General features: G+C 36.7%; 3 protein-coding genes across 4 annotated transcripts; 1 reads left to right on the forward strand and 2 right to left on the reverse strand.

Annotated features, from left to right (window-relative positions):
• Positions 1–1,605: 1,605 nt before the first annotated feature.
• LOC128225590 (acyl-coenzyme A amino acid N-acyltransferase 1-like) lies at positions 1,606–11,317 on the forward strand. Of its 2 annotated transcripts, XR_008259660.1 has the most exons (10): positions 1,606–1,691; positions 4,649–4,905; positions 5,202–5,465; positions 7,267–7,436; positions 7,837–7,950; positions 8,274–8,359; positions 8,572–8,656; positions 9,046–9,265; positions 9,617–10,013; positions 10,978–11,317. XR_008259660.1 is itself a non-coding variant. In XM_052935478.1 (9 exons), exons 2-9 carry the CDS (start codon positions 4,686–4,688, stop codon positions 9,772–9,774), a joined length of 1,317 nt encoding a protein of 438 aa, XP_052791438.1. In that variant the 5' UTR covers positions 1,606–1,691; positions 4,649–4,685; the 3' UTR covers positions 9,775–10,041. The 2 variants fall into 2 exon arrangements, 1 of the variants encoding a protein (XP_052791438.1); XM_052935478.1 differs by lacking the exon at positions 10,978–11,317 and having other exon boundaries at positions 9,617–10,041.
• On the reverse strand, positions 5,765–6,916 carry LOC128225591 (uncharacterized). Its single transcript, XM_052935479.1, has 2 exons — positions 6,754–6,916; positions 5,765–6,389 (listed from the first exon to the last, which is right to left on the reverse strand). Exons 1-2 carry the CDS (start codon positions 6,769–6,771, stop codon positions 5,838–5,840), a joined length of 570 nt encoding a protein of 189 aa, XP_052791439.1. The 5' UTR covers positions 6,772–6,916; the 3' UTR covers positions 5,765–5,837.
• A 2,623-nt stretch (positions 11,318–13,940) lies between the features above and the next one.
• Positions 13,941–27,324, reverse strand: LOC128227473 (ADP-ribose glycohydrolase MACROD2-like). The gene is made up of 10 exons (XM_052938050.1): positions 26,968–27,324; positions 26,295–26,417; positions 25,110–25,250; positions 24,221–24,316; positions 23,938–23,958; positions 22,820–22,923; positions 18,597–18,627; positions 17,613–17,692; positions 17,158–17,251; positions 13,941–15,578 (listed from the first exon to the last, which is right to left on the reverse strand). The coding sequence occupies exons 1-10, from the start codon at positions 27,254–27,256 to the stop codon at positions 15,097–15,099; spliced, it is 1,461 nt and encodes a 486-aa protein (XP_052794010.1). The 5' UTR covers positions 27,257–27,324; the 3' UTR covers positions 13,941–15,096.
• Between the last annotated feature and the right edge of the window lie 16 nt (positions 27,325–27,340).

Here is a 27,340-nt window from a genome sequence, read left to right on the forward strand (position 1 = left end):
CCAAGATGGAAGTTATTGGGCGGTGCTAGGTGATAGCCCTCTATGTCCCCTTCATGTCTGTACCCAGTCTTGGGGAGTCACATCGCCTCCTTCTGGTCGTATTAGCAACCCAAAGTAGGTCAATGTGCTTGTTTTAACCAAATATGAGTTTCCCTTACGTTTAAGTTAATTGTGTTTAGGCTGAATCTAAGATGGAAGTCATGCGGCACTGCTAGGTGATAGCCCAGATGTCCATTTTATGCCAGTTACCTGTCTTATGGCGTCACATCGCCTCCTTTTGGTCGTATTAGCAACCCAAAGTAGTTTAATGTGTTTGCTTAACTCAATCAAAAGGGCCCAAGAGGTTGGGGTCAATTTATTCAAGCTGACCCTAAGATGGAAGTCATTTGTAGGTGCCAGTTCATAGCCATTGCCAGTACCCTGTCTTAGAGCGTCAAATTGCCTCCTTCTGGTCGTAACAAGGGGTCCCAAGGATTTAGGTGCGGCATCTTGCTGTCGTACTAACAACACAATTTCCTTAATTTCTTTGCCATGCACTGACCCCGTCTTGGAGGATACATATGGTCTTCCTAACCCCAGTACTACGCTTATTAAATGATTACAGGGAATAGTCTTTTTAAAGGGTCTGCGTCGTATGCTTACCCTGTCTTCTGGAGTCTTTATATGGTCAGCATGAATCTTAGATAATTACACTATCAACAAAGCGGGATTTTTTCTTTCAAAAAAAGCGTTGCCACCGCGGGAGAGAATGCGTCATCGCGAAATATCGCAACGATATATTCCACCGCAGCCAACGCGGTGGTGCGCGTCGTCACCGCAATCATCTGCTGTTACTGCTGTTTCTGCGTACGACTTAATTCCGTATAAATGCACGCGGCAAATCGCTGTAATTCGGCAAAACCGAGATGTTTAGGTATTTGTGGTACAAATAGAATAGAAGAAGTAGATTAAACCGTGCTCGCGGACAGGATTTTACTTGATTGCGAGGGTAAACAATCGCATTGCTCTTATAAATACTGACTAAACAACCAGAATGCAACTCATAGTAAAACGATTGAAGAATGTTGGTTAAATAATTTGATACCAAATTTTACGAGAACGCTATTCATATTATACATATTTTTACTTAATATAGCGGGTGTTTCGGATTAAAAACCAAATACCAAATATTATAAAGTACAGTATTTATTGGGGGAATGGGGGTAAACTGTGCCAGTAATAATATTTTAAAAAGCTGATGTAATATTTTAAATGTTTATGTTATCTGGGGCCAAAAATAAATCCAATTTAAATTATTCCCCCATGTGTTATCAACATATTAGCTGGTTATCCCGGATACTATTTAGCCGCGGGTAGCCTCTACTGAGTACTGTAGTACATATTAATTTTATGGTTTACTTTTGTTCGTACTGGTTCTTTTTGATTATGTTTCATCGTGTTTTATTTATGTAAACCATTTGCGTTAATGATATTTTCTTTGAAACATTGTTGTTGTGTGGCAGGTGTTCTTATTGGCTGCTGGAAAATAGTAGATTCCTTTCACATTTCGTGTTTCGTGGTAAAAGTACTTATTGGCTGCTAAGTCCCTTATTGGCTGCTGTACTTATTGGCTGCTGTTATTGGCTGCTAGCTTGCTGTCAGTGAACTTGATATAGATAGAACAAGCACAATGCGATTATGATATGTGCAAGGTAGGAACATTAATTATAAAAATTGGCATAAGATTAAAAAAACTGTACTGTAAATGTTGAAACATCGATAATAGTTTGAGTTTTGAGCCGGTCAGCCATTAATGTTATTAATTAGTATTGAGTTGTTGCTACTTGACTAGTATTGAGAGGGGAGTAAAATAGACAGACAGACGGACTATTTATTGACTTGCAATAATCAATCGTCAGCTTTATACGCCGTCAATGATCCATTAACTAAATATTGCTCAACAAACATTGAAATTGGAAATGTATTGAGAACAACCAGCTATTATCAACACCAAATACTAGTTTTAACAAAAAGACGGACGAACGGACCGACAGACACACATGCACGCACGCACGCACGCACGCACACACACACACACACACACACACACAGAGTCGGGTTTATTGTTATTAGTATACAACAGTTCCTCGACAAAATATGAAAAATATAAGCGTATATATCAACAGTCAGTATGGTCACAACGTAGTCCATATAAACACCCGCTTCAGAGTCTGACGATTTTTGTTTTGGCGACTCTACGTTAGGGGACATAATGAATGTCCGAAAAAAAACTTAATGACAGGCGCGTAGCTGACTGTATGCATATGCATGTACGCAGTTGCGTAATAAAATTTTGACAGGTCGAAGTTCTTGTTATACCAAAAACCCCGATTTTGAAATAAAATCCCGATTTTGAAATAAATTCCGAAGGGGAGGGGAGGGTGATGGGATTACTACCATGACCTAATTTCAATCTGCGTAATCCCAAATTGGCCCTAGCTACGCGCCTGAATGATATCATGATATTTATGCTCATAGTAAGACCATTAATGCATGCTAACACTATCAAAATCACGTTTCATGTGGATGAAGCACGTATGGATTAACCTACAGATAGGGCCGATTATTCAGAACTTTGTTGAAGTTTACAATGTTGTTTACGTCATTGTTGTTGACTATCAAATCTTTCGTGCTCTGACAATCAAATTAATATGATTGTGAAATGCTGTATTTCCAACAAGATTTGAGACAACTGTTTAGGACTGCTTGTTTATATTTAAATGTACGGCTACATTATCAAATATTTCCCGTTTGAAAGTTAACAACGTACAATGTCATCAGTGGCGTAGCCAGCGTTACGCACTTATGCATGTGCGTAATATCAATATAAAAAAATGAGAAGAATTATGGCTAAAAATGGCATCAAGGTCGGGGGCTTAGCTAGTTATTGATATATCAGAATAAAGGGAAGATCAGCATTGTTTCTCAGTGCTAAATCGGCTTACTGAGCCTAAATCAATCACTTGGTGACTACAAAGACGGCGGCCCCGAACCATTTTATCCCTCCAAATACTCATCAGGGCTCAACTTGTTTTTCCCTGGGGAGCACCAGCCCCCCCCCCCCGAACCCTCCTACGGCTACAGGGATATTCCCCTACCACACATACTCCCCCTTTCGTGCGTAACATTCTTTTAAGACTGACTACGCCCCTGGTCATTAATCACATTTGTTAACTTTAACAAGGTTCTGAACAATTGGTCTCAGTATGTTTGGTGATACTTAACTTTAAATGTACACGACTTTCACATAACCGCCAGAGTAAAGATTTGACAATGGGGCCATTGGAGACGAAAAATATTTTCTGTTCGAGTGTAGTTGATATAATCATTTGAAAACTGTACATTAAAGTGATATTTTCTTTCAAGTCAACAATGTGAACACAAACGAAAAACTCTCTCATTTAATATTTTATTATCCAAAAAGACTTTCCAAATTCCTTGTTCATGCTTAGTTAGAAAAAAGTGTTAAGTAAAGAAAGGTTCAAATATAGTGTGTATGTTCCATGGCCTGGTCCATATTATTGTCTTGCGTTTAAGTAACAGTCTAATATATCTTTTTCAACTTCTTCACTTGTAAGAATTTCAAAATAAATATACACATGTATGTCTATTTTATTTCAATATGCATATTAAAGCTAAATTATTGTTAACCCCCCATAGGGCCGTGTTATTTGTTCGATTCTTTATATTTTGAGATTTTCTATTCTGTCTTTGAACATGTCACAAAAATAAACAACTGACTACGTCGTAGTGACTTTGTGACATGAATACGTACCTGTACGTATTGAAGTTAGGGCACTTAAGTTGTTATATTTATATAAACATTTTAATCGACAATATTTGAACGGATATATTTAGGATTCCTTGCATTGACCGTAAACGGTAAGAACCACTATGGAGAGCATGTATGTGTACGGCTGTATCATATATCAGACTTACTCAAAGTTGCATTGGCATGAAGTCATGTGGGATGAAGTCATGTGGGATGAGTTTTAGCAGCGAGTCACCGGTATTGATCCCCTCCTCCTTACCGGCAGCGAGTCACCGGTATTGATCCCCTCCTCCTTACCGGCAGCGAGTCACCGGTATTGATCCCCTCCTCCTTACCGGCAGCGAGTCACCGGTATTGATCTCCTCCTCCTTACCGGCAGCGAGTCACCGGTATTGATCCATCCCCTCCTCCTTACCGACAGCGAGTCACCGGTATTGATCCCCTCCTCCTTACCGGCAGCGAGTCACCGGTATTGATCCCCTCCTCCTTACCGACAGCGAGTCACCGGTATTGATCCCCTCCTCCTTACCGACAGCGAGTCACCGGTATTGATCCCCTCCTCCTTACCGACAGCGAGTCACCGGTATTGATCCCCTCCTCCTTACCGACGTGTCTTATATGATAGCATATTATTTTCAGCATCTTAACATCTGTTTGCAACATCTTCCAATGTTGTTAAAAAGTATCTGTTTAACTGTATGGAATGCGAGTCCCCATACTTCAGGATTATGTCGCCGTTTCTCCAAGCATCGGAAGTTCGTGTTGGATTGTTTTGAGTACCGATGGTTTAATTTCGGTTTTCCTTTTCAAATTATATTTTTTCACCGGGAATTTCAGCCAACCTTAAAGCGAGCTAAAAGAAGACTACGCCACCATGTCCAGAAACCCATCCATCCTCGTGGACGACCCGGAAGCGCTGGTCGACGCAGTCATCCGCATCTGTGTTGAGGGACTGTCCGCCCATGAGCCTGTCACCGTGCGCGCGGAGATACGTCACGAGGGCGCCGTGTATGCCGCATGCGCTAATTACGTAGCAGACGACCAGGGCGTTGTTGACGTCACACGAGATGCTTCGTCAGGGGGAACGTACGAAGGTATTTTATAAACAATAATAAACCTTACCTTTAAATAAGTTCTTCTGAAATGATCACCTGAAAATAAACACATGTGACTGCTTTCTAACTATGTCACGTTTTTATTCAATTTGAGTCGGATGTATTTGAGTGAAAATTCTTTGAACTTGATGGAGATGGCCGAATAGTTACGACTGGTGTGTTTATTTAATTCTATCGGGAAGTAAAACTTTCTACATTTGTTATTTCTTTATTCTAGCTTGACGTTCACGAAGAAGATATCTTCATGGGAATTGTAAATTTCTTTTTTCTTGAAGGTGTTTCAGCAATGGGTCTATTCTGGAGTATGAAGGCGGCCCCAGGCCAGCCTTACGGCTTGCGACTGGTGGTGGCCAATGCCTCGTTGCCTCTCCTCTCTGACGTCGCGGTGTTTCCGGGGCACCTCAGTCTCGAACAGACGTACACAGACGACGCCTCGCCCTTGTGCACGAAGATAATTCGGCGCTGGTACATGGGAAAGGGCGTAAAGAAAATACCGGTTTCATCGGGAAGGCTACGTGGGACATTGTTCCTACCGCAAGGTTTGTTGTTTCAATGTTTTACAGGATTTAAAACAAATATTAGTTTTATTCATAGATGTTCGCGTTTAATTCGTTACATGTTTACTCTGTTTTATTAATTTTCTTATTCGGTTTTGGTGGTGATAAGAGGAAGTGTTAAGCACCCATCGTTTATGCCTCGAATGCAGCTTTATATGAGAAGTTGAAATACATGTTAAACACGTTCAAACACTTCGATATTGAATGGACCATCTATTTACATGGCGCAAAGTGACGCTGCACATGTACATGCATTTTTTGAAACAACAATAACACTCAAGTAATTTAGAAATTTTAATAAATTGTGTTTTCACGCCGTAACACTTAAACGTTCCTTATCAACACTCACGGACTTCACTCGGGAGAGCATACAACACACGTCAGCGTTCTTCCGGTGACATAAGGCGGACACTTGAGTGATCCACACTTCGCATCAACAAAGAAGAACAAGGCGCCATCTTGATTGGTCTCACTGCTGGCCTCCGCCACCTCCGCGTTTTTGTCCATACATACAAAGTCTTTAGAAGCAGTTTGCGTCTCGCGTTCCGACATAAGATATCCGGAATACTCCGGTTTCCAGCCGCTGTAGCACTTGTCCCGAGCCGGTATCATTACTGTACTTCCTCCTTGGATCGCGCAAACGGCGCACGGGACATCGTGGTCGTGGAGGGAGGCCAACATTGCCGACGTCCATGTTTGATACTCAGCACCGTATATAGGGTTCGAGTAAGGAGGCCTTGATTTCGGCTGCTGGCCAGATCGGGTCCTTTGGGAGACAAAGATACACAGCGCCTCCCCCGGATTTGGAATAGTGTGTGCCTCCCGCAAACCCCTCATATACGAGCCATGCGCCGGTGTCCGGACAGGATGACCGCCCCCAGCGGATGTAGGTGCTCCCAATGTTACCTTGAATGTTGTTACAATATGTTACTTTTTTATGTTTCGTAATAAAAGATTATATGTTTGTTTGTTTTATCAGAAGTAAGGGAAACAAAGCTGGGCCGTATTCATAAAGCATCCTTAGTCATTTCCTAACTTAAGTTGATTTCTAAAAATATTCATAGTCAAATTATAAGAAATGTATAAGTGTTTTTAGCATTAAGGTATGTTTATTTTCAATAAGGTCAATGAAATTAATGTATTTGGAAATTCTTTATGTCATATGACTAAAGAGATACTAAAATTAGGAAAGTGACTTAAGTAAGGAAATAATGAATACCGCCCCTGCGGCCTACGTTATGAGCTACGATATGAATGAGCGTGTTCTTACCTGTTTTTCGAGCGCCATGGCGAAGGTCGTGTGCTCGCTGTGTGTCCTCGGCGTCTATGGTGTCCAAGCGGGCCTCCATGCGAATAAGCTTCTCCATCAGTCGTTCCTCATAGGCAAACCGGGAGCAACTCGGCTCCCGGAAGGCACACGCTGTCTTTAGGACGAATGTGCTGAGAACAAAAATGTATACATTTAAAAATGAAGACATGATAAACACAACACAATGGATCTCACTGCATTGAACTCAATCTGAACCTCTCTATAGTCCCAGTATTCAAGTAATTAAAACAAAACCCTTGGACCTGTTCAAGTGTTTACATGCTGCAACCAACGGAAGTTTGCTGCTCTACAATCTACGTGTACTCAATGCATGTACTGAATATATTTTGATTTGGAAAGTAAATAGCTGGAAATGAATATATAGGAAAAAGATTAGATATGTGTATAAATGGAAACTTACTCAATGGATTTTCAGATCTACCAATTGTTTATATGCTTTATTTGTTAATTAAGGGCGTGGTCCATTTCCGGGAGTTATAGACATGTTCGGAACGATGGGCGCCTGTATCGAGTTCCGGGCCGCCCTCCTCGCATCCCATGGGTTCGCGGCCCTTGCGCTGCCCTACTTCCGGTACCGCGATCTGCCGAAGAAGATGGCTGACGTCGAGTTCGAGTATTTTATGGTAGGAAAGCTTATTATTTTGTAATGCCTTCATGGTGTTTAAGAGAATAGCAGTAAGCTGGCCAGCCTAACATATACCAATTATTATACGGTGTTTTATCAACTACTGTAACTATGCCAACGGTATACGCATATCTGCCATTTAGTAATACAAAATATGATGAGGCTTTAGAATAGAAAGTTTTTTTTTGCCGTGGCCTGACCGACTAACCGGCGATGCCCAGATACCAGTTTTATGAGACTAACATTTAACAATGCAAACGATGCGTTGTTGATAACTTAAGTATCAAACTAAATGACCAACCGCTCGACTAAAGTTTAAAGTCTGAGGGAGCTTAGGTATGCAGGTATCGAATAAATAATATTTTCTTAACGACTCTCTCGGCGATTTCGATTCACAGGAAGCAGTAGACTGGCTGTGCAACCAAGATCATGTTGACCCGGACGGGGTTGGCGTCATGGGCGTCTCGAAGGGCGGGGAAATAGCCCTGCACCTCGCCTATTACCACCCAAAGGTGCGTGGCGTTAGTACTCTTTCGATTCAGAATTCTTATACACACGTGCTCAACTTATTTCACCAGTCACAAGTAAAGCTCATCAGGAAAAAGGACAATGCATATATGTAAATGTATCATACTAATTCTTTGCTTCAAATTAATGTTAGAGGTACAATTGTTTAGTACCAAGGACAAGAAGCAGCAGCGCGGCATTCATATATTGCATTATTAGGGTGGACATTTTAGTGGCACTGCGTTTCATTGCAGAAAAAACTACTAATAATACTATTTGTAAGATATATTGTAATTTAAATGTTCTTTTTATTTGTTCTTTTTTTCAGGTGAAAGCTGTGGTTAGTATTAATGGAGCCCCGTTTTTCACTGTCGAGCCAATGAAATATAACGGTGGATACATCGGGGAAAGCATGTACGATTATGTTCCCGCTTCTTTATTATAAGATACATTAGCTTAAGTTTTGAAGTCATCAAATACAAAAAGAAATTGAATTTGAACGTAACAATAAAGACAGAGAGAGAGGTGGCTCTGTTGAACACTTGCATATAAAATTTTGATTATCAATATCTTATTGTATGTAAATATTTAAAACCGATTCCTATACCACTTGACATGTTCTGCAGAACTAACATCGACGACTATGAAGTGTCTGACGAAGGGGTTCTGTCGCGCAACGTCATGGATGCTGAAATACATCACTACCTGCCCGTTCGTCCAACTCATTTTACACTCATTCATTTAAATTCATTTATTAACACAACTAAAAGTTTATATAAATTTCTGGTCCATTTCTTTGACAGAAACTAGTTCTGATATCAATTTAAGTGGCCCCTCTAACAGGGCTCGACCCCACCTCCTCTTGTGTTGAGGACACATATAGAGGCGATATGCCGTGCGCGTGATTTTCATGTTATCATCATAATATTGAGATTATTGTCATGCAGCTGTATTGTTTATCCCTCGAACTATATGGCGTATATATGAACATGCACTTAAACATCATAACAGAATTGCCCAATGACAATGTCAAATAAGTAGTTTGACTGTGTTTTCTCTTCCCAATGGCTATGGACAATCTTGAATATTCTATGTTGCAGTTATGGAAGAAGAACGTCCATTGTCTGCTTGTGAACGGACTGGATGATGTTTGTCTACGTCCAAAACTCCAGCACACTTTCTACAATCTTTACCCACCCGTCCGGCGTCATTTTTGTCGTCTGCTTACATACACAGACGCAGGTCACCTTATAGAACCACCCTACGCGCCATTAACACGCGCCACCAAACGACATGCAGGAGTAACTGACCATGAGCAAGGTGGGTGGGGATCGGACTTATAATATGAATTCCGACTCGCTGAGTTCCGTTCCGTTTAGTTCCGTTCCGCAAAATAGAGTTGAAGCACTGCATTATCACAAGTGTGTTCATGAAACTTCCAGAGTAGTAAAGATTTGAAAGTGTTAACATAAACTAAGTTCTCAACAATCAGCGCAGTGTTCGCTTGCCCCGGAAGTTACAATTTTGGGACAAATGTTTTGGAACCGAAAATGGGCTCAGTGTTTTAATAACTTGCTCTTAAATAGTTTACACTTAATAATAATGATTTTGATATATTTTTTCTCCTAACAAAGCTTTGTATCAACTCATTATGTGTTTCCTAACTTTCAGATATGTTTCGGTATATCGTGTGGGGTGGGCGGACCGAGGGTCACGCGCATGCGCAAGAGGATTCGTGGAGAAAGATTCTAGAACATTTTCGTACTCATCTTTCAAGCAATACCCATAAAGACCATTCACTAAAACAGCATAATGCTTCCAGATTGTGAAACCCGTGAAAATCTAAAGATATCTGTGATGTGTATTTCAGGGATGATGTAAATATTAGACAGCATACCATCAGTTGGCAATTTACATATACATGTTATAATAATAACACTCGCATCTTATTTGCTATGTATGCATAACCGAGGAGGATGAGAAGTGTGATGCATTTTTCATTACTGTATTTAGGATTGTTCCCGGTGTATATTCTTCTCCATATCCAAATAGCAGATCATTATGATAGGTAAAAATTATAATTTATTTCCACTAAATACTTGTTCATTTTTTATATTGTTTATAAACACCCGCTTTACAAACTGAAGTCGGGGCTGTATAAGAATCAAGCGCGTCGTCACGTCCTTCTCGTCATTCACGTCCGTCCCGCTTGCATGTCCAGTCCATCACGTTGTGATTCATCGTGGGATTTTTAACTAATTTGGCATAAATGATAACACTTAGATGACGACGTGTCGCACCCGATACCCGAGTCTCTAGCTTCAATGTCAAGGTTACTGCGCCCTTCAGGGAACGGAACTAAACGGAACGGAACTCAGCTTTGCTCTATAAGCTTAAAACAAGATATGAAAGCGGTTCGTATCCGGTCTATAACCTTTTCATTCTTGGTGGGTTTTGAAATAATTTGATAGTCGTGACCACCATAAGATATATATGGACGACACGTTTCATGCGATACCCGTATCCTCACCACCAAGGTCACTCCGCGCCTCAGAAAATGTTCGATTACTATACGAGCCTAACTCAATTAATTTTCATTCATGGTGGGATTTGGAATTCATTTCGCATTAGTGACCACCAGGCGTTGACAACGTGGGGCGTACCACATCCGGATCCCTTGTTAAATTCATAACATCTCAATCGGTTGATTTTTATTTCAAACAATGATTCCGCATTTATGGATACAAGTGAAGATAAGGTTTGGTATTAGTTAGTTTTCGCATATAAGGAATGCTCATTGTTGATATGTTTCCCTGTTTTGGATTTGTTAATAAGAACCTTTAAATTACATCAATAATGAAGCCTCTGCAATAATAAGCAGTTACTGTCCTGTTTAGAGCTTGTTTTTGTTATCTGAACTATATACTGGTACCGGATTTTTTTAACTAAAAATAATATTTTTCAATAATTTTTCACATTGTATTTTTTGTTTGGAATTATAAGGTTTTTTATTTTATTTTTTTTTATTTCAGTTTAAAAGTCCTGTGCCAGTGGACGTATATAGACAAAGGATAAACGTCTCGGGAAGTATAAATAGAAAACTCGTTGTGGACAAACTCGAGGCAATTAGATCGCGGTCCACTGCCATAACCCTTACAATAACCCTTACACCACTGCGACGACGTCTTTTAACTGTCAAAGAGGACATATAAACTTTCGAAGAGTTATTTTTAGCATCTAGTGTTAATAGGAGAAGTAACTAAAAGTTATCCGGGCTGTTCAAAATAAAGCTGTTCAGTCAAAGTTTAAGGCCATGTTTTCCTTTTGTGATGCATTTTTAATGAATGTTGACCATATAATATCAAAATGAAGCGTAAGTGCGACAGTTCGAACTAATTTGCTCGTATACAGTTGAATAATTATACAAATTGTATTAGTTAGTGGTCGCGGTGACCGAAAGTTATGCCAAATAATTAAATTTAACAACACTCTTATATGTATAAGAAATCTTGGATTAGAATTTAAGCATCTATAAGCAAATTTAGACAATCAAATACATGTATAACTAGAGCCATCATAGAAATTATGAACAAACGCTGCATGGACAAAGGAATGGTTAAATGGTGTTTTGGCATTTACAGCAGCAGCATGTGCGTTATAAAAGTCACCAACATTCTGTCGTTGTTCTGCAAGCCGTAAGATTTTACAAGCATTTTTTTTGTAAAGAGCCATAATTTATGTAAGAACGAGTAAAATGTCACACAAATTCCAGATGCTAAATACCATTCCTATGGAGTGGCATGTGTGTTAGGTAAGATGAAACAAGAAACGGCGCAATGCGACGAAACCAGGTTTTCAATGATTGCCAGAACTTCAGCCTGTGTTGTGAGAATTATAATTAAGTTGATTTGTTGTGTGTTGTGTGTATGTATAAGAACATGCCAAATTGGTTAGAGGATATACACAGAAGACAGGAAGTATGCATAAGAGTGGAAATAAATATTAAAGGGAAAGGTTAATCAATTTATAAAGATGATTATGTTACTCTGTCGTGGCCAAATAGATATTGTTATCATCGGTGATTTTAGTAAATCATCAAACTCTGGTGCTGGAAATGAAAATGATTTTAAAGGAACTTGTTCACAAATATTTGGATTTTGATAGATTTTTAGGCTGTAGACTGCGATCTGCATATTAATTTTGCTTCGGCCGCAGACCGATAATATGTACATGTTTAAGTGCATACTAACAACCTTTTAACCATTAATAAATGAATATTATACACTTTTACCACTCAAATTAAATGGCGTAAAACGTTAAAAGGCTATCGACCTGCTAAAATTTGTGTCATAGCCATGTAATGCCGAACGTAAAGTATGTAAATATTTCTCAGTTTGTCTCAGTAATTTCAGTCCAATATTTTGAGCATGTAGCATGATGCATATGCATTTTTTTTTAAACTGATATAATCTGTTCATGTAAATCTGTTCATTTTGTCCACGAGTGATATACGTTGAGGGCATAATTAAGACACATGTATGTACATCAAACATACAGGAAATAAATAGTATGTGGGAAATTCGAGCCAGAGGTATTTGGCGTTGTAGAAAGAAGGCTTAAACATTAAACTAATTAATATGTCCAATGCATTTTGATGGGATGCATTTGGTTTATCTGGCATACCCTGGTAGTAAATTAAATTCGCCTAAGTCAAGTTTCAAGTGTAGAGTAGATTCTACTAAAATTTCCTTAATTCCTTTTCCGTGGCAGTGCATTGTTCATTAAGGGTTTAATATGATATTGAGAATTACTCAATACCTTATAAGTAACTATTTGGCGTAGTCCACATTTCAAGTGACTTATACTGCATGATCTCATTGAGAATCAACTTTAAACTCTGAAAGTGTTCGCGAAGGAAATTATGAGCGAGCATATACTATCTTTAAATTTTTATGTTAATAATTATGTTTTACAATTACATGACTATACTCACAAAACATTGCAGGCCGAAAGCCATTCAACGCTTTAAGCGCTTTGATTAAACTTTGTTGAAAATAATTCATTAAACCCTGGTTAAGTTGTTCAGTTTCAACCATTCTTCTATTTTAAGTAACAGTGACCTTGACCCTGGGAACCCCAAACGCAATCCCTTGAAAGTTCTCCATAAACTCTTCCTTTATACAAAGTTTGGTCAAGATATGTGAACCCTGACTAAAGCTATTCAGTTTTAACTGTTTTTCTATTTTTAGTAACAGTGACCTTGACGCTAGGGACCCCAAACGCAATCCCATGAAAGGTATCCATAAACTCTTCCTTTATACCAAGTTGGGTCAAGATATGTCAACCCTAACTAAAGTAATTCAGTTTCAACCGTGTTTCTATTTTTAGTAACAGTGACCTTGACTCTAGGGACCCCAAACGCAATCCCATGAAAGGTATCCATAAACTCTTCCTATAGACCAAGTGTGGTCACGATATGTCAACCCAAACTGAAATTATTCAGTTTCATAGGCGAGTTTGATGCCGCCCGAACAACGACGTTCGTCGTTCTAATAACCAGGTTTTACTATGTGAAAACCTGTTTAATAAAGTGTAACACAATTACCCAACCTGACCAACATTCCTATCAAGTTTCAGGTGTACAGGTGAGTTAAACCATGCATAAAAATAATTTATAACGTGATTAGACGTATGCAACTTATTTATAGCCCCCAGATATACCCATACCCCTGGGGTATAATAAAAATTAACCATCCGCATCATATACCGTTAACCATTTCTTTGAGCAACATTATTTCAACTACAAATACATAAGGGATCATTTTCTTGGTACATGCAGTAATGCAAGTGTATGTAAGGTAACCAATCAGGAGACGTCATGCAAAAACCATCCATTTGGTCCCGGATTCCCCCTAATCCATATCATACATACATGTATGCTAAACAACAACATCCTCTTATCTAGGAATCAGACATCACATGTACATAATTATATATCTTCCATTTCATTTTTATTCCAAGTAATCACAAACAATCAAAAACAAACAAACATGATTGTACATTAACAAAATTAAGCTTTTTAATGTGATATCAATCTAACATGTTCTCTGCTGGTTTGCAGTAACAAATAGCTCAGAATGGTTCAACCTACAGTTATGGAAGGGTGCTGAACCCTGTCTTTTTGGTAGCACCCTTCTACCCTCATGGGGACCAGGATGGGCTCCTTTCTGCATTTAAAAAAAATAAATGCTTGAGACTGTCAAATATTTCTTTTGTTTTGTTTAATACTTTATTTTTTTAAATTTATAATGTTCAAGTTCTTAATATAAGACCAATACAATGCGCCCTTTTCATTCTGAAGCAACCTGCCCTTTTCAAAACCTGGCTTAAACCCTTTCATAAGAATGTAAAATGTAGTTTAAATTACATGTGTACTTTGTTTTATCATAAAAACACTACAATAAAAATACTGCTAATATAATCACATACGGTACTTCGTAACGAAGGGACTTTCAACCTCCATATATATATATATATATCCAAGCGGCAAACCCTTAAATCATGGAACTGTCACTACAGTAAACAAATTTCTTTGTGCTAGCATCATTGGTCTTTTAAAGGTAAGATTTATTATAGGTTTCAATGATGAACATGTTACATAGCCCTGTAGAGCTTTTTTCTTGAGTTACATATTTCATTTGTCACTTAATAGGCATCCTTACTGCTCAGTTTAAAGGTTTATTCCATTTTCTATATAAAGTATTTGATATATTAAATGTACATACATGAAGCAGGCACACCGGTCTCATTTTAAATGTAAAATTAAAACACTGTTATGATTAAATGGGAACAGGACTCACTTAAAAAGAATCACTTCCCAATTTTGAACGGCACTAGTCAAATAAATAATCCCTATAAAATGATACAATATATTAATGATTATTCACAAATAAATATTTCAAAGAATGACTACAACTAATGGAACATGTCAAATGATCACTTGTGTTCATAACACTGTACATAATTATAATCCAATTTGAAAAGTATATACTTCCAACAAGTCATGCATATGTTTTAGATAAAGCCTCTGTGCTAGAACGTCAAATACTTCACTTATAAGGATGCGTCACCACGTGGGTCTGATAAAAGTGTCAAACCTTGGTGACTATCTGTGGCGGTTCTGCTCCCACTCCCTCTGCCGGGGGTCGTTTCTTGGCCGCCGGTGATGTATCCTCATCTGGGTCCTCCTTCCTGCCACCTGCTAGAGACATGCTCACTTTCTGCTTAGGTTTCTCAGTGGATTTATTATCACTACTTTTCTCCTCTCCATCTATTGCTTGTACATCTTCTGTTTTCCCTGTTGAGTCAGTTTCTATTTTCACCTGAGCTGCATTACTCTCCTTCAGGGCACTTCTCGTAACTTTAGTGTTCGCCATTTCATCTGTTTTCTTCAAGTTTTTCAAGTCTGCTTCATCCCTCTTGTCATCAGGATTCTTCTCTGAATTATTTCGTGCATTTTCCTCATTTTTACTATTTTTCCCATCAGGATCTTTCTGTTCCTTCTTGCTGGTTTTAAGAGTCTTTTTACTGTCTTTTTTATTCGCTTTCTTTGCTGCCTTTCTAGCATTTTTTTCTGGAAATTTAATTTTAAATTCAAACTTGATCAACATTTAATTAAGCTTATATTTACTTATTATTTAAGTTATGACAAAATCTTTAATATTGTATAAGGGCATCATCAATAAAGTCTATCTTGTCCTTACATTATAAGTATAGATATTATTTATAACCAACCAAAAATCAATTATAATGGGTTAATAATGGCTATATTGAACAAGAGCACAGGAGAATAAACATGCTCTCATATCTGTGTACAGTTGTTTAAGTGGTATTATAATACTAAATTATTGAAAACAAGAGCCCCATGGAGCGAACTCCAATGCTTGTTGGTCATTTTTTCAGTTTAAAAGAGGCGTCACTCAACAATCATTAAAGCCAGTGTTGTGGACCTTGCTATAAATGTTCACATTGTCTGTAGCAGTGTTTACCAAGTTTCATTTGCATATCTTAAGGCCAAGGCATGAGGATGAAACTGACGACAACAAAGACAACATCAAGGCTATGGAATATTTCTTACAACGGACATGAGATTTAGCTTGGTGAAGCAGACATGGGATTTCGCTTCTTAAAACAGACATGAGATTTTGCTTCTATAAGCAGACATGAGTTTTACTTCTTAAAACGGGCATAAAATTTTGCTTCTTAAAGCAGACGTGAGTTTTTGCTTCTTAAAACAGACATGAGATTTTGCTTCTTAAAGCAGACATGAGATTTTGCTTCTTAAAGCAGGGATGAGATTTTGCTTCTTAAAGCAGACATGAGATTTTGCTTCTTAAAACAGACATGAAATTTTGCTTCTTAAAACAGACATGAGATTTTGCTTCTTAAAACGGACATGAGATTTTGCTTCTTAAAACGGGCATGAGATTTTGCTTCTTAAAGCAGGGATGAGATTTTGCTTTTTAAAACAGACGCTTCTTAAAGCAGACATGGGATTTTGGTTCTTAAAACGGGCATGAGATTTTGCTTCTTAAAGCAGACATGAGATTTTGGTTCTTAAAAGGGCATGAGATTTTGCTTCTTAAAGCAGACATGAGATTTTGGTTCTTTAAACGGGCATGAGATTTTGGTTCTTAAAGCAGACATGAGATTTTGCTTCTTAAAGCAGACATGAGATTTTGCTTCTTAAAACAGACATGAGATTTTGCTTCTTAAAGCAGACATGAGATTTTGCTTCTTAAAACAGACATGAGATTTTGCTTCTTAAAGCAGGGATGAGATTTTGCTTCTTAAAACAGACATGAGATTTTGCTTCTTAAAACAGACATGAGATTTTGCTTCTTAAAGCAGACATGAGATTTTGCTTCTTAAAGCAGACATGAGATATTGCTTCTTAAAGCAGACTTGAGTTTTTGCTTCTTAAAACAGACATGAGATTTTGCTTCTTAAAACAGACATGAGATTTTGCTTCTTAAAGCAGACATGAGATTTTGCTTCTTAAAGCAGACATGAGATTTTGCTTCTTAAACCATACAACAGATTTTTCTTTTTAAAGCAGACATGAGTTTTTGCTTCTTAAAGCAGACATGAGATTTTGCTTCTTAAAGCCGACATGAGATTTTGCTTTCTTTAACCTGACACGAGCTTTGTACCTGACGGATTTTCCACAGGAAAGTAGTCCAACATGTTTTTCTCGTATACTTCAACATCTTTGGAGAGAAAAACACAGAAAATCACCTTGTCGATCTGAAAGGTAAACCACTGCTATACTATGTTTTTACTTTGACATTATAATCCTGACTATGTAGTATGTTGCCATGAATTTGTACATTGACTTCGCACAGAAGTTGATCTATGTCATTTATCTTGCAGGTGACAACTTTTGCAGTAACAATGTACATTCTTTTTAGACCAACATAATAAAAGTACCTCTATGAGTCATTCATAGCATCTATTATTAAAATAAATGGTATTAACTATATCACAGTGTTTTGAATAGCACTAACAATACACTATTAAAGAGCCAAATTGGAAATTTAACAATGTGGTTAAAATACCAGGACCCTAGTAACACACTAGTGACTGAATGATAAACATGATAAGTTACATGTGTGCAATTGTCGTCTGTCTGCAACCATTCTTTGACTGTTGCCATGACAACAGGCGTAGCCAGTTCTACATCGTAACCTGTAAAAAACACAATACACGGTCAATAGGCAGTAACTGACTTTACTTCCAAAGACAATTCATTCAAAATACAAATCATATATGAGCCGCATCGCGCGATTTTGGGCCTTCGGACATAAATATTACATATGAAATAATCACTAATAAAAAATGCCAAAAATAATTATTTTTTCTATGTAAATCAATTTCTTCCAAACTTCTTTCTTTTTAAGGTTTGTTATTGATGCATCATTTTCTCGACAATATATGTCCATTGGCTTACTCATGTTTCCATAGCAACCATGGATTTCGTCCCAACATATTTTGACCGGATTAATAGTCTGTGTTTAAAATGGCCAAATGTATTAAAAATACAAAAATGATTCATTAAAAATGATTCATTATTTGTATCTTAATTTATGATCCTTGAAGATTCTGTGATAAGAAAATAATTTAAATAATTATAAGCTAGTTGTAATATTGAAATGTTAATTTTGCACGTCATTTGAATAATGTGCTTTCGTAACGACGTCATTTGAATGGCGTCAAATTTAGTATTCAAAATGCGCAATACATGGTCTTACTTGTAAGCACATATCTTACGCAATTTACGTGATATCATCATGAAATTTTAAGAATATCTTCCTGAAATATCATTTCATTTAAATACCTTAAAACATTGTAATATCAAATATATGTCCGAAGGCCGAAAATCGCACGATGCGGCTCATATATTTTAGACACAGAATCAGTTTACTTTTGTATGTCTCTTGAATAAAAGATACCAAACTGCATTATAATTGTATTCACTTATATAAATGACTAACTGAAGATATGATCAAATACTTAAGTTATGGTCAGTATAAATGCATTCAAACTGCCACAAAAAGTAGCATCAGCAAATCATTATATTTTATTAGTTTACCATAAATTCCAGTTGATATGCATGGAAAAGCCTGAAAAAAAGAATATTAAAATATAATCAAATACATGCCAGTTTTAAATCAAGATCAAAACAAAATTCTGGATTTGACTTTACCAGGGAGGTGTTAATTGAAAGAAAATACTGTTGTAAATAACCTACACAGGAAAACAAACATGAATACATGACACAGGAAAAAAAGACCTCAGTACATGACACAGGAAAACAGACATGAATACATGACACAAGAAATTAGACCTCAATACATGACAAAGGAAAACAGATTTTAATACATGACACAGGAAAACAGACCTCAATATATGACACAGGAAAACATACCTCAATACATGACACAGGAAAACAGACCTCAATACATGACACAGGAAAATAGACCTCAACACATGACACAGGAAAGTAGACCTCAATACATGACACAGGAAATTAGACCTCAATACATGACACAGGAAAACAGACCCTAATACATGACACAGGAAAATAGACCTCAATACATGACACAGGAAAACAGACCTCAATACATGACACAGGAAAACAGACCTCAATACTTGACAAGGGAAAATAGACCTTAATACTTGACAAAGGAAAATAGACTTCAATACAAGACACATGAAAATAGACCTTAATTCATGACACAGGAAACTAGACTTCAATACTTGACAAAAGAAAATAGACCTGAACACATGACACAGGAAAACAGACTTCATTACATGACACAGGAAAAAAGACCTCAATACATGACACAGGAAAACAGATTTCAATACTTGACACAGGAAAACTAGACTTCATTACATGACAAAGGAAAATAGACTTCAATACATGACACAGGAAAATAGACCTCAAAACTTGACAAAGGAAAAAAAAACTCAATACATGACACAGAAAAATAGACCTCAATACTTGACAAGGGAAAATAGACCTCAATACTTGACAAGGGAAAATAGACCTCAATACTTGACACAAAAAAATAGACTTCAATACTTGACAAAGGAAAATAGACCTCAATACTTGACAAGGAAAATAGACCTCAATACTTGACAAGGAAAATAGACCTCAATACTTGACAAAGGAAAATAGACCTCAATACTTGACAAAGGAAAATAGACCTCAATACAAGACAAAGGAAAATAGACTTCAATACAAGACAAAGGAAAATAGACCTCAATACATGACAAAGGAAAACAGACCTCAATACTTGACAAAGGAAAATAGACCTCAATACTTGACAAAGGAAAATAGACCTCAATACTTGACAAAGGAAAAAAGACTTCAATACAAGACAAAGGAAAATAGACCTCAATACATGACAAAGGAAAACAGACCTCAATACTTGACAAAGGAAAATAGACCTCAATACTTGACAAAGGAAAATAGACCTCAATACTTGACAAGGAAAATAGACCTCAATACAAGACAAAGGAAAATAGACCTCAATACTTGACAAGGAAAATAGACCTCAATACTTGACAAAGGAAAATAGACCTCAATACTTGACAAGGAAAATAGACCTCAATACTTGACAAAGGAAAATAGACCTCAATACTTGACAAGGAAAATAGACCTCAATACTTGACAAAGGAAAATAGACCTCAATACTTGACAAGGAAAATAGACCTCAAAACATGACACAGGAAAATAGACCTCAATACAAGACAAAGGAAAATAGACCTCAATACATGACAAAGGAAAATAGACCTCAATACTTGACAAGGAAAATAGACCTCAATACTTGACAAGGAAAATAGACCTCAATACATGACAAAGGAAAATAGACCTCAATACTTGACAAGGAAAATAGACCTCAATACTTGACAAGGAAAATAGACCTCAATACTTGACAAGGAAAATAGACCTCAATACTTGACAAGGAAAATAGACCTCAATACTTGACAAGGAAAATAGACCTCAATACTTGACAAGGAAAATAGACCTCAATAATTGACAAAGGAAAATAGACCTCAATACTTGAAAAGGAAAATAGACCTCAATACTTGACAAAGGAAAATAGACCTCAATACTTGACAAGGAAAATAGACCTCAAAACATGACACAGGAAAATAGACCTCAATACAAGACAAAGGAATATAGACCTCAATACTTGACAAGGAAAATAGACCTCAATACATGACAAAGGAAAATAGACCTCAATACTTGACAAGGAAAATAGACCTCAATACTTGACAAGGAAAATAGACCTCAAAACATGACACAGGAAAATAGACCTCAATACAAGACAAAGGAAAATAGACCTCAATACTTGACAAAGGAAAATAGACCTCAATACTTGACAAAGGAAAATAGACCTCAATACTTGACAAAGGAAAATAGACCTCAATACTTGACACAGGAAAATAGACCTCAATACTTGACAAAGGAAAATAGACCTCAATACTTGACAAAGGAAAATAGACCTCAATACTTGACACAGGAAAATAGACCTCAATACTTGACAAAGGAAAATAGACCTCAATACTTGACAAAGGAAAATAGACCTCAATACTTGACAAAGGAAAATAGACCTCAATACTTGACAAAGGAAAATAGACCTCAATACAAGACAAAGGAAAATAGACCTCAATACTTGACAAAGGAAAATAGACCTCAATACTTGACAAAGGAAAATAGACCTCAATACTTGACAAAGGAAAACAGACCTCAATACTTGACACAGGAAAATAGACCTCAATACTTGACAAAGGAAAACAGACCTCAATACTTGACACAGGAAAATAGACCTCAATACTTGACACAGGAAAATAGACCTCAATACTTGACAAAGGAAAATAGACCTCAATACTTGACAAAGGAAAATAGACCTCAATACTTGACAAAGGAAAATAGACCTCAATACTTGACAAAGGAAAACAGACCTCAATGCTTGACAAAGGAAAACAGACCTCAATACTTGACACAGGAAAATAGACCTCAATACTTGACAAAGGAAAATAGACTTCAATACAAGACAAAGGAAAATAGACCTCAATACTTGACAAAGGAAAACAGACCCCAATACTTGACAAAGGAAAATAGACCTCAATACTTGACAAAGGAAATTAGACCTCAATACAAGACAAAGGAAAATAGACCTCAATACTTGACAAAGGAAAATAGACCTCAAAACTTGACAAAGGAAAATAGACTTCAATACAAGACAAAGGAAAATAGACCTCAATACTTGACAAAGGAAAACAGACCTCAAAACATGACACAGGAAAACAGATTTCAATACATGACACAGGAAAACAGACCTCAATACTTGACAAAGGAAAATAGACTTCAATACATGACAAAGGAAAATAGACCTCAATACATGACACAGAAAAGTAGACCTCAATACTTGACAAAGGAAAATAGACTTCAATACATGACAAAGGAAAATAGACCTCAATACTTGACAAGGAAAATAGACCTCAAAACATGACACAGGAAAACAGATTTCAATACATGACACAGGAAAACAGACCTCAATACATGACACAGGAAAACAGATTTCAATACTTGACACAGGAAAATAGACCTCAATACATGACACAGGAAAACAGATTTCAATACTTGACACAGGAAAATAGACCTCAATTCATGACACAGGAAAAAAATTCAATACATGACACAGGAAAACAGATTTCAATACTTGACACAGGAAATTAGACCTCAATACATGACACAGGAAAACAGATTTCAATACATGACACAGGAAAATAGACTTCAATACATGACACAGGAAAACAGATTTCAACACCTGACACAGGAAAACCGATTTCAATACTTGACACAGGAAAATATACCTGAATACATGACACAGGAAAACAGATTTCAATACTTGACACAGGAAAATAGACCTGAATACATGACACAGGAAAACAGATTTCAATACTTGACACAGGAAAATAGACCTCAAAACATGACACAGGAAAACAGATTTCAATACATGACACAGGAAAATAGACCTCAATACATGACACAGGAAAACAGATTTCAATACATGACACAGAAAAATAGACCTCAATTCCTGACAAAGGAAAATAATTCTCCAAATTGATACCATTTTAATTAATTGTGTACATATTTTAATTACTTTACATTGGTTATTTTATTAATTTACTTAAAAATGCATTACTGGGGAATAAGCACTGTTTTTAAACAATGTTTAAGTAAAAAAGACACTGTAATTTTAAGGAAATATTACAGTGTGAGAAGTAAACTTTTCTAACCAATGTTCTGATATTTTTATCCTTGGCTATTTTCAGACATTCCTTGTAACAGCTTTGAAGATTTGTAGGATTTATCCCGATAGGCCCAGCAGTATGAATGATATCTGAAAAACATGTTTCATCAACAACATAAGAAAATTACATTTCTGTTACAGTCATAAAACTTGTGATTTACATGAACAAGTCTGTATTCTATTTATTGACATACTTGAAGATCATAACTCACAATAAATGCCATTTTTTTACAAGCCAGGGCTGCACTACTTCTGATCAATGCTATAACAGCATGTTCTTCAATAGTTGACGTTAACATTACATGTTATTCTAATTGTTACAATGTTGCTTCAGTTATGGACGGGTGCTTCACCCAGACCTTTTTTGGTAGCACCCTTCTGCCCTCATAGAGACCAGCATGTGCACCCTGCTGCCTTCAAAGAATTAATTGCTCAAGATAATCAAATAGTTTTGTTTTGATTTAAACTTATAATATGAGCAAACATAGAAACTTTACATGTCTGGCAGTATATACCTATTATTAACTCAATTAAACATAATCCCTAACATTTTCTGTCACATTCATAGTGTACCAAGCTTGCCAAAGTCTGACACAATGTGCCTTTTTTACCCTCAGCACCCTGTTTCTCTTCTTTAAGCATCTTGTGGCTTTTAAAAACTGACTTAACCATAGTCCCTTCTTAGAATTTTGATATTAAGTAACTATGAAATAAATGTCAATAGGGTGAGAGTTGTCTAGTGGTAAAGGTGTCCCCCTCTCACCCAAAGGGTTGTGGGTTCGATCCCCACCTGGCATACTTTCTGGTAGCCTCTAAAACCGGACACCAGTATTGGTTTATAGCGAGGAAACAGACTCAAGAGTGAATCTATAAGTTATCACCTTTCGTCACAATCAAGCTAAGAGAAATAAGTATAAACTAAATAGATATCATGCATTGTATATGGTTGGTTCTACAGCATTTGAAACAATGAGGTGCTTGAAATTACAGAATTGTTATGTAACAATTTTAGGTTGTTCAATCATAAAAGAGAAACATATGAAACTAAAACAATCCTTCTACCGTATTTTCTAAACATGTACAATTAAATTCTTAAATACTTACATTTTGCAGGTAATTTATATCCTGAAACAAAATAAACATGAATTTTATGTAAAATCTTCATGCCATTACTTTTTCATATTTTAAGTTTATTGATGAAAACAAATATTAATGTGAATAGGTAACCAAGTAATGGCCAACATTATTGTCTTTGTATAATGGAAACAACAATGACAAATAGTAATAACATAATCAAAACGATAACATAAGAATCTTGTAATTTGAAACACAAACAAGCTTAAAATAACATGTGCGATGATAAAATATGCATTGTTGAACCCCTTACCGCCAGTTAGTCTCGCCTTTCCTGTTGGACAGCCCTTCAATTTAGCACACTCTTCCACGAGCTTACGGCCAGCTGCACGATGAATGCAGCCATCCACTGAAACAGAACAGAAATAGCGAGTTCTTATTTTCCTTTTGTACTTTGAAATGCTATACTTGTAAATTTCATCCATGTATATTCATTATTTTGTTAATCAGCCAAATCAGCGCAAAACTCTCAGTGACAACATCGCTATAGCCGAAAGGATTAGTCCCCAGTAGGGGCTGATGAATTACTGTCAATATGCACTTATATTTTGTACCGAGGACTTTCTATTTCAAGTCTCAGAATACCCCAGTGAACTAAGTTGATTTTGGTTAATGAAGCCGTAACTGTTGAACAGCCCAGATAGCCTAGTGGTTTAATACCCGCTTCTGTGTCCCATATTGAAGTCTAAGATGATTATAACACTGGTACCAGTGGCTCACCCTCCCAACACTTGGAAACTCAATATCGGCTAAACCCAGGAAAGTTGTCTCCCATGTAGAAGTGCTTTACACCAAGCCAATACAGGAATCAAGGGTCTTTTCTAAGGAAGAGCAATTCAACCTGGTATCACACACTTTGTCCCTTTAACAACAACCAAATGACTCCATCGGAAATAAGTTTGTTTAGTGGCTATCTAAGAAATATACAACTTCAACATTTGTTGATAATAATCATATTTCAATAGATCTATTTATTGTGTTTTTTGTCTTGTGTGTCTCTTGTTTAATAGGTTTTGACCTTTAACATTTGAGCCATTAAACAAGATTGCAGTATGTTTTGGTCTACTGTGCTTGTCCCTGTAGTTACATATGTCCCTGTGCACCATCAAAAAGCCAGCTTAACTTGCAAACATGTAATCTACCTCCTCCTCCTCCTAAAAGAGTAGTGTTGGCTGCATTTACAATAGCGTCAATCTCAAGGGCAGTTATGTCCCCTTTCCACAGAGACACCTTCATGTTCAGCTCCTGATCTATGTCAAATTCAACCTTGCTTTCTGTATCATCTGCAAATACACAATGAACATAAGTGCATAACTGCATGTACAATCACATATACTAACAAAAGACTTACATAGATATTTAGGCATTGAATATCATTTATATTATTCTGATACAAAGGCAAAGAGCCGAGAATACCTTTAAGTCTTTCACATAAATTATATAATTTATTGGTTGGTTTATAATCGACAAAAATATAAAAACAAGTAAATTCGTTAAATTGATATCCCCCGCCTGGTTGGGCTAAGTCAAGGAATGGAAATCAATTGTTGGTGAAATAACTATATATGAGTTTGAGTTTGATTGCAACTGTTTGAAATAAAAAAATACTGTATATAATGTAGCATTTAGAATTGAGCAAGAAACCTAGTTTATGACTCCATGTTACCCAGTTCCAAACTTATCTAAGATTTTATCAAGGCAAACATTGTGATCAAGTTTCATGAAGATTGGTCACAAGATTTATTGCAAAAAATATAGCCCCCAGAGTGTCCAACAGGTTTTTTTTAAGATTTGACCCAGTAACCTCATTTTTTACACAACATGACCTACTAGTTTTAAACTATTCCAAGATTTCATCGAGGCAAACATTTTCTATGGAAATTAGAGCAGATGTATTGCCTCTAGAGTGTTCCCAAGATTTCTGTAAGATATGACCTAGTGACCTAGTTTTTGACCCCATGTGACCAATTTTAAAATTCTTGTAAGATTTCATTAAGGCAAACATTTACAAGTGGTCGAGATTTGATCCAGGGGAACATTCTGACCAAGTTTGAACATTTTCTGATCAATGCCTACCAAGATATGGTACTGGACGGATGGACGGACGGACGGACGGAATGACGGTCGGACAATGCCAAAACAATATCCCCCTCCCGAAATCTTCAATTCGGCGGGGGATAACAACAACATTTTAATGAACAGTTACAAAAGTGTAAAATGTAGGTTGTAATTTTCATCTTTCTGATTAATGATGTAAGACTCTTCCTTCAGACAAAAAAGTACATTAACGCTATTAGATTAATTTTAACTCAATCAATAAGTCATACCATAGTCTTCCTTTACTTTCTCTGCATAGACCGGCCATGCCTGAATCTGGTCAATGGTGAAATACTTGTTCTTGCATTTATACAGATTCCTTTTTTCTTCCAAGGGCATTGTCATGTAGAAGTCTGAAAACAGAATACTAATGTTACATAAATAAACAAGGTTGTTATTCAAAAAAAAATTCTTAAATGGCAATGACATACAAGAAAGTATACAAAAACCCAATTTTTCATAACTTTGTTAATGTTCACAACATGATTTATTACAGATTATGGACCGAAAAAAAGTGACGATATGCTCACTAAAACAATTACAACTGAAACTGTTGTCATTTGCATCATAAATGCTTTGTCAGAAGGTTATAATTTGCTTCAAATAAAGACTTTTGGATAAGGCAACTCTTGTCCAGCAGTTGTCTTCACCCCACCGCTGCCACTATTTTTAACATGCGGCCAACAACTCCCTTCAGAAAAAAGCATGCTCAACCCTGAAGGGGTCGACTGGTCTTAATATATACAGTATATTCTCCATCCACACGGACACCTGGATATGACAATTTGCATATAACCAACCAAGTACACCAACATACTATATACACACTTCCAACTACAGTGGAATTTTACATATATGTATTTTTTTCCCAAATTCAAGAAAAAAATCCCAAATGAGATGTACCTCTATTCTTTTTTTCCTCGGATTCAACCTTGTTTCTTGTTGCTCTTCCTTCATTATTTGTGCCAGCGCCAGTTTCAGAACTGTTATCATTTTTCTTGGAACTAGAGTTTCCCATTTGCCTGTTCATGACTGGAGCAAGCGATGGTCGTGAGACAAAATTAATCAAAGTCCTGGTTAAAAAAAGAGTGACAGCTGGTCGAGCTACATACACTGAACGGTATATAGCTCGAAAAAATAATATATTATAGTTAGAAATTCTGATTTTGAAGACTACGGAAGACATACGCATTTAGAATTTACTAAATAAAAAAATATTCATTCCTTCAATCTTCTCATTGACCCAGATTTTTTATCGGCTCTTCACAAAAGAGGT

Source organism: Mya arenaria, chromosome 3 (assembly GCF_026914265.1).
Source record: "Mya arenaria isolate MELC-2E11 chromosome 3, ASM2691426v1".
Lineage (NCBI taxonomy): Eukaryota > Metazoa > Mollusca > Bivalvia > Myida > Myidae > Mya > Mya arenaria.

What these genes read in the sequence shown, in the direction of transcription:
- LOC128225590 (XM_052935478.1), top strand. Translation starts at nt 4,686, where the DNA reads ATGTCCAGAAACCCATCCATCCTCGTGGACGACCCGGAAGCGCTGGTC. An exon ending in GACATTGTTCCTACCGCAAG is followed by an intron (nt 5,466 to 7,266) that starts GTTTGTTGTTTC and finishes TTGTTAATTAAG; the next exon opens with GGCGTGGTCCATTTCCGGGA. An exon ending in AGTAACTGACCATGAGCAAG is followed by an intron (nt 9,266 to 9,616) that starts GTGGGTGGGGAT and finishes CCTAACTTTCAG; the next exon opens with ATATGTTTCGGTATATCGTG.
- LOC128227473 (XM_052938050.1), bottom strand. Translation starts at nt 27,256, where the DNA reads ATGCGTATGTCTTCCGTAGTCTTCAAAATCAGAATTTCTAACTATAAT. An exon ending in CATATCAACTGGAATTTATG is followed by an intron (nt 17,693 to 18,596) that starts GTAAACTAATAA and finishes TGTTTTTTACAG; the next exon opens with GTTACGATGTAGAACTGGCT. An exon ending in CAGACGACAATTGCACACAT is followed by an intron (nt 17,252 to 17,612) that starts GTAACTTATCAT and finishes TTTACCTTTCAG; the next exon opens with ATCGACAAGGTGATTTTCTG.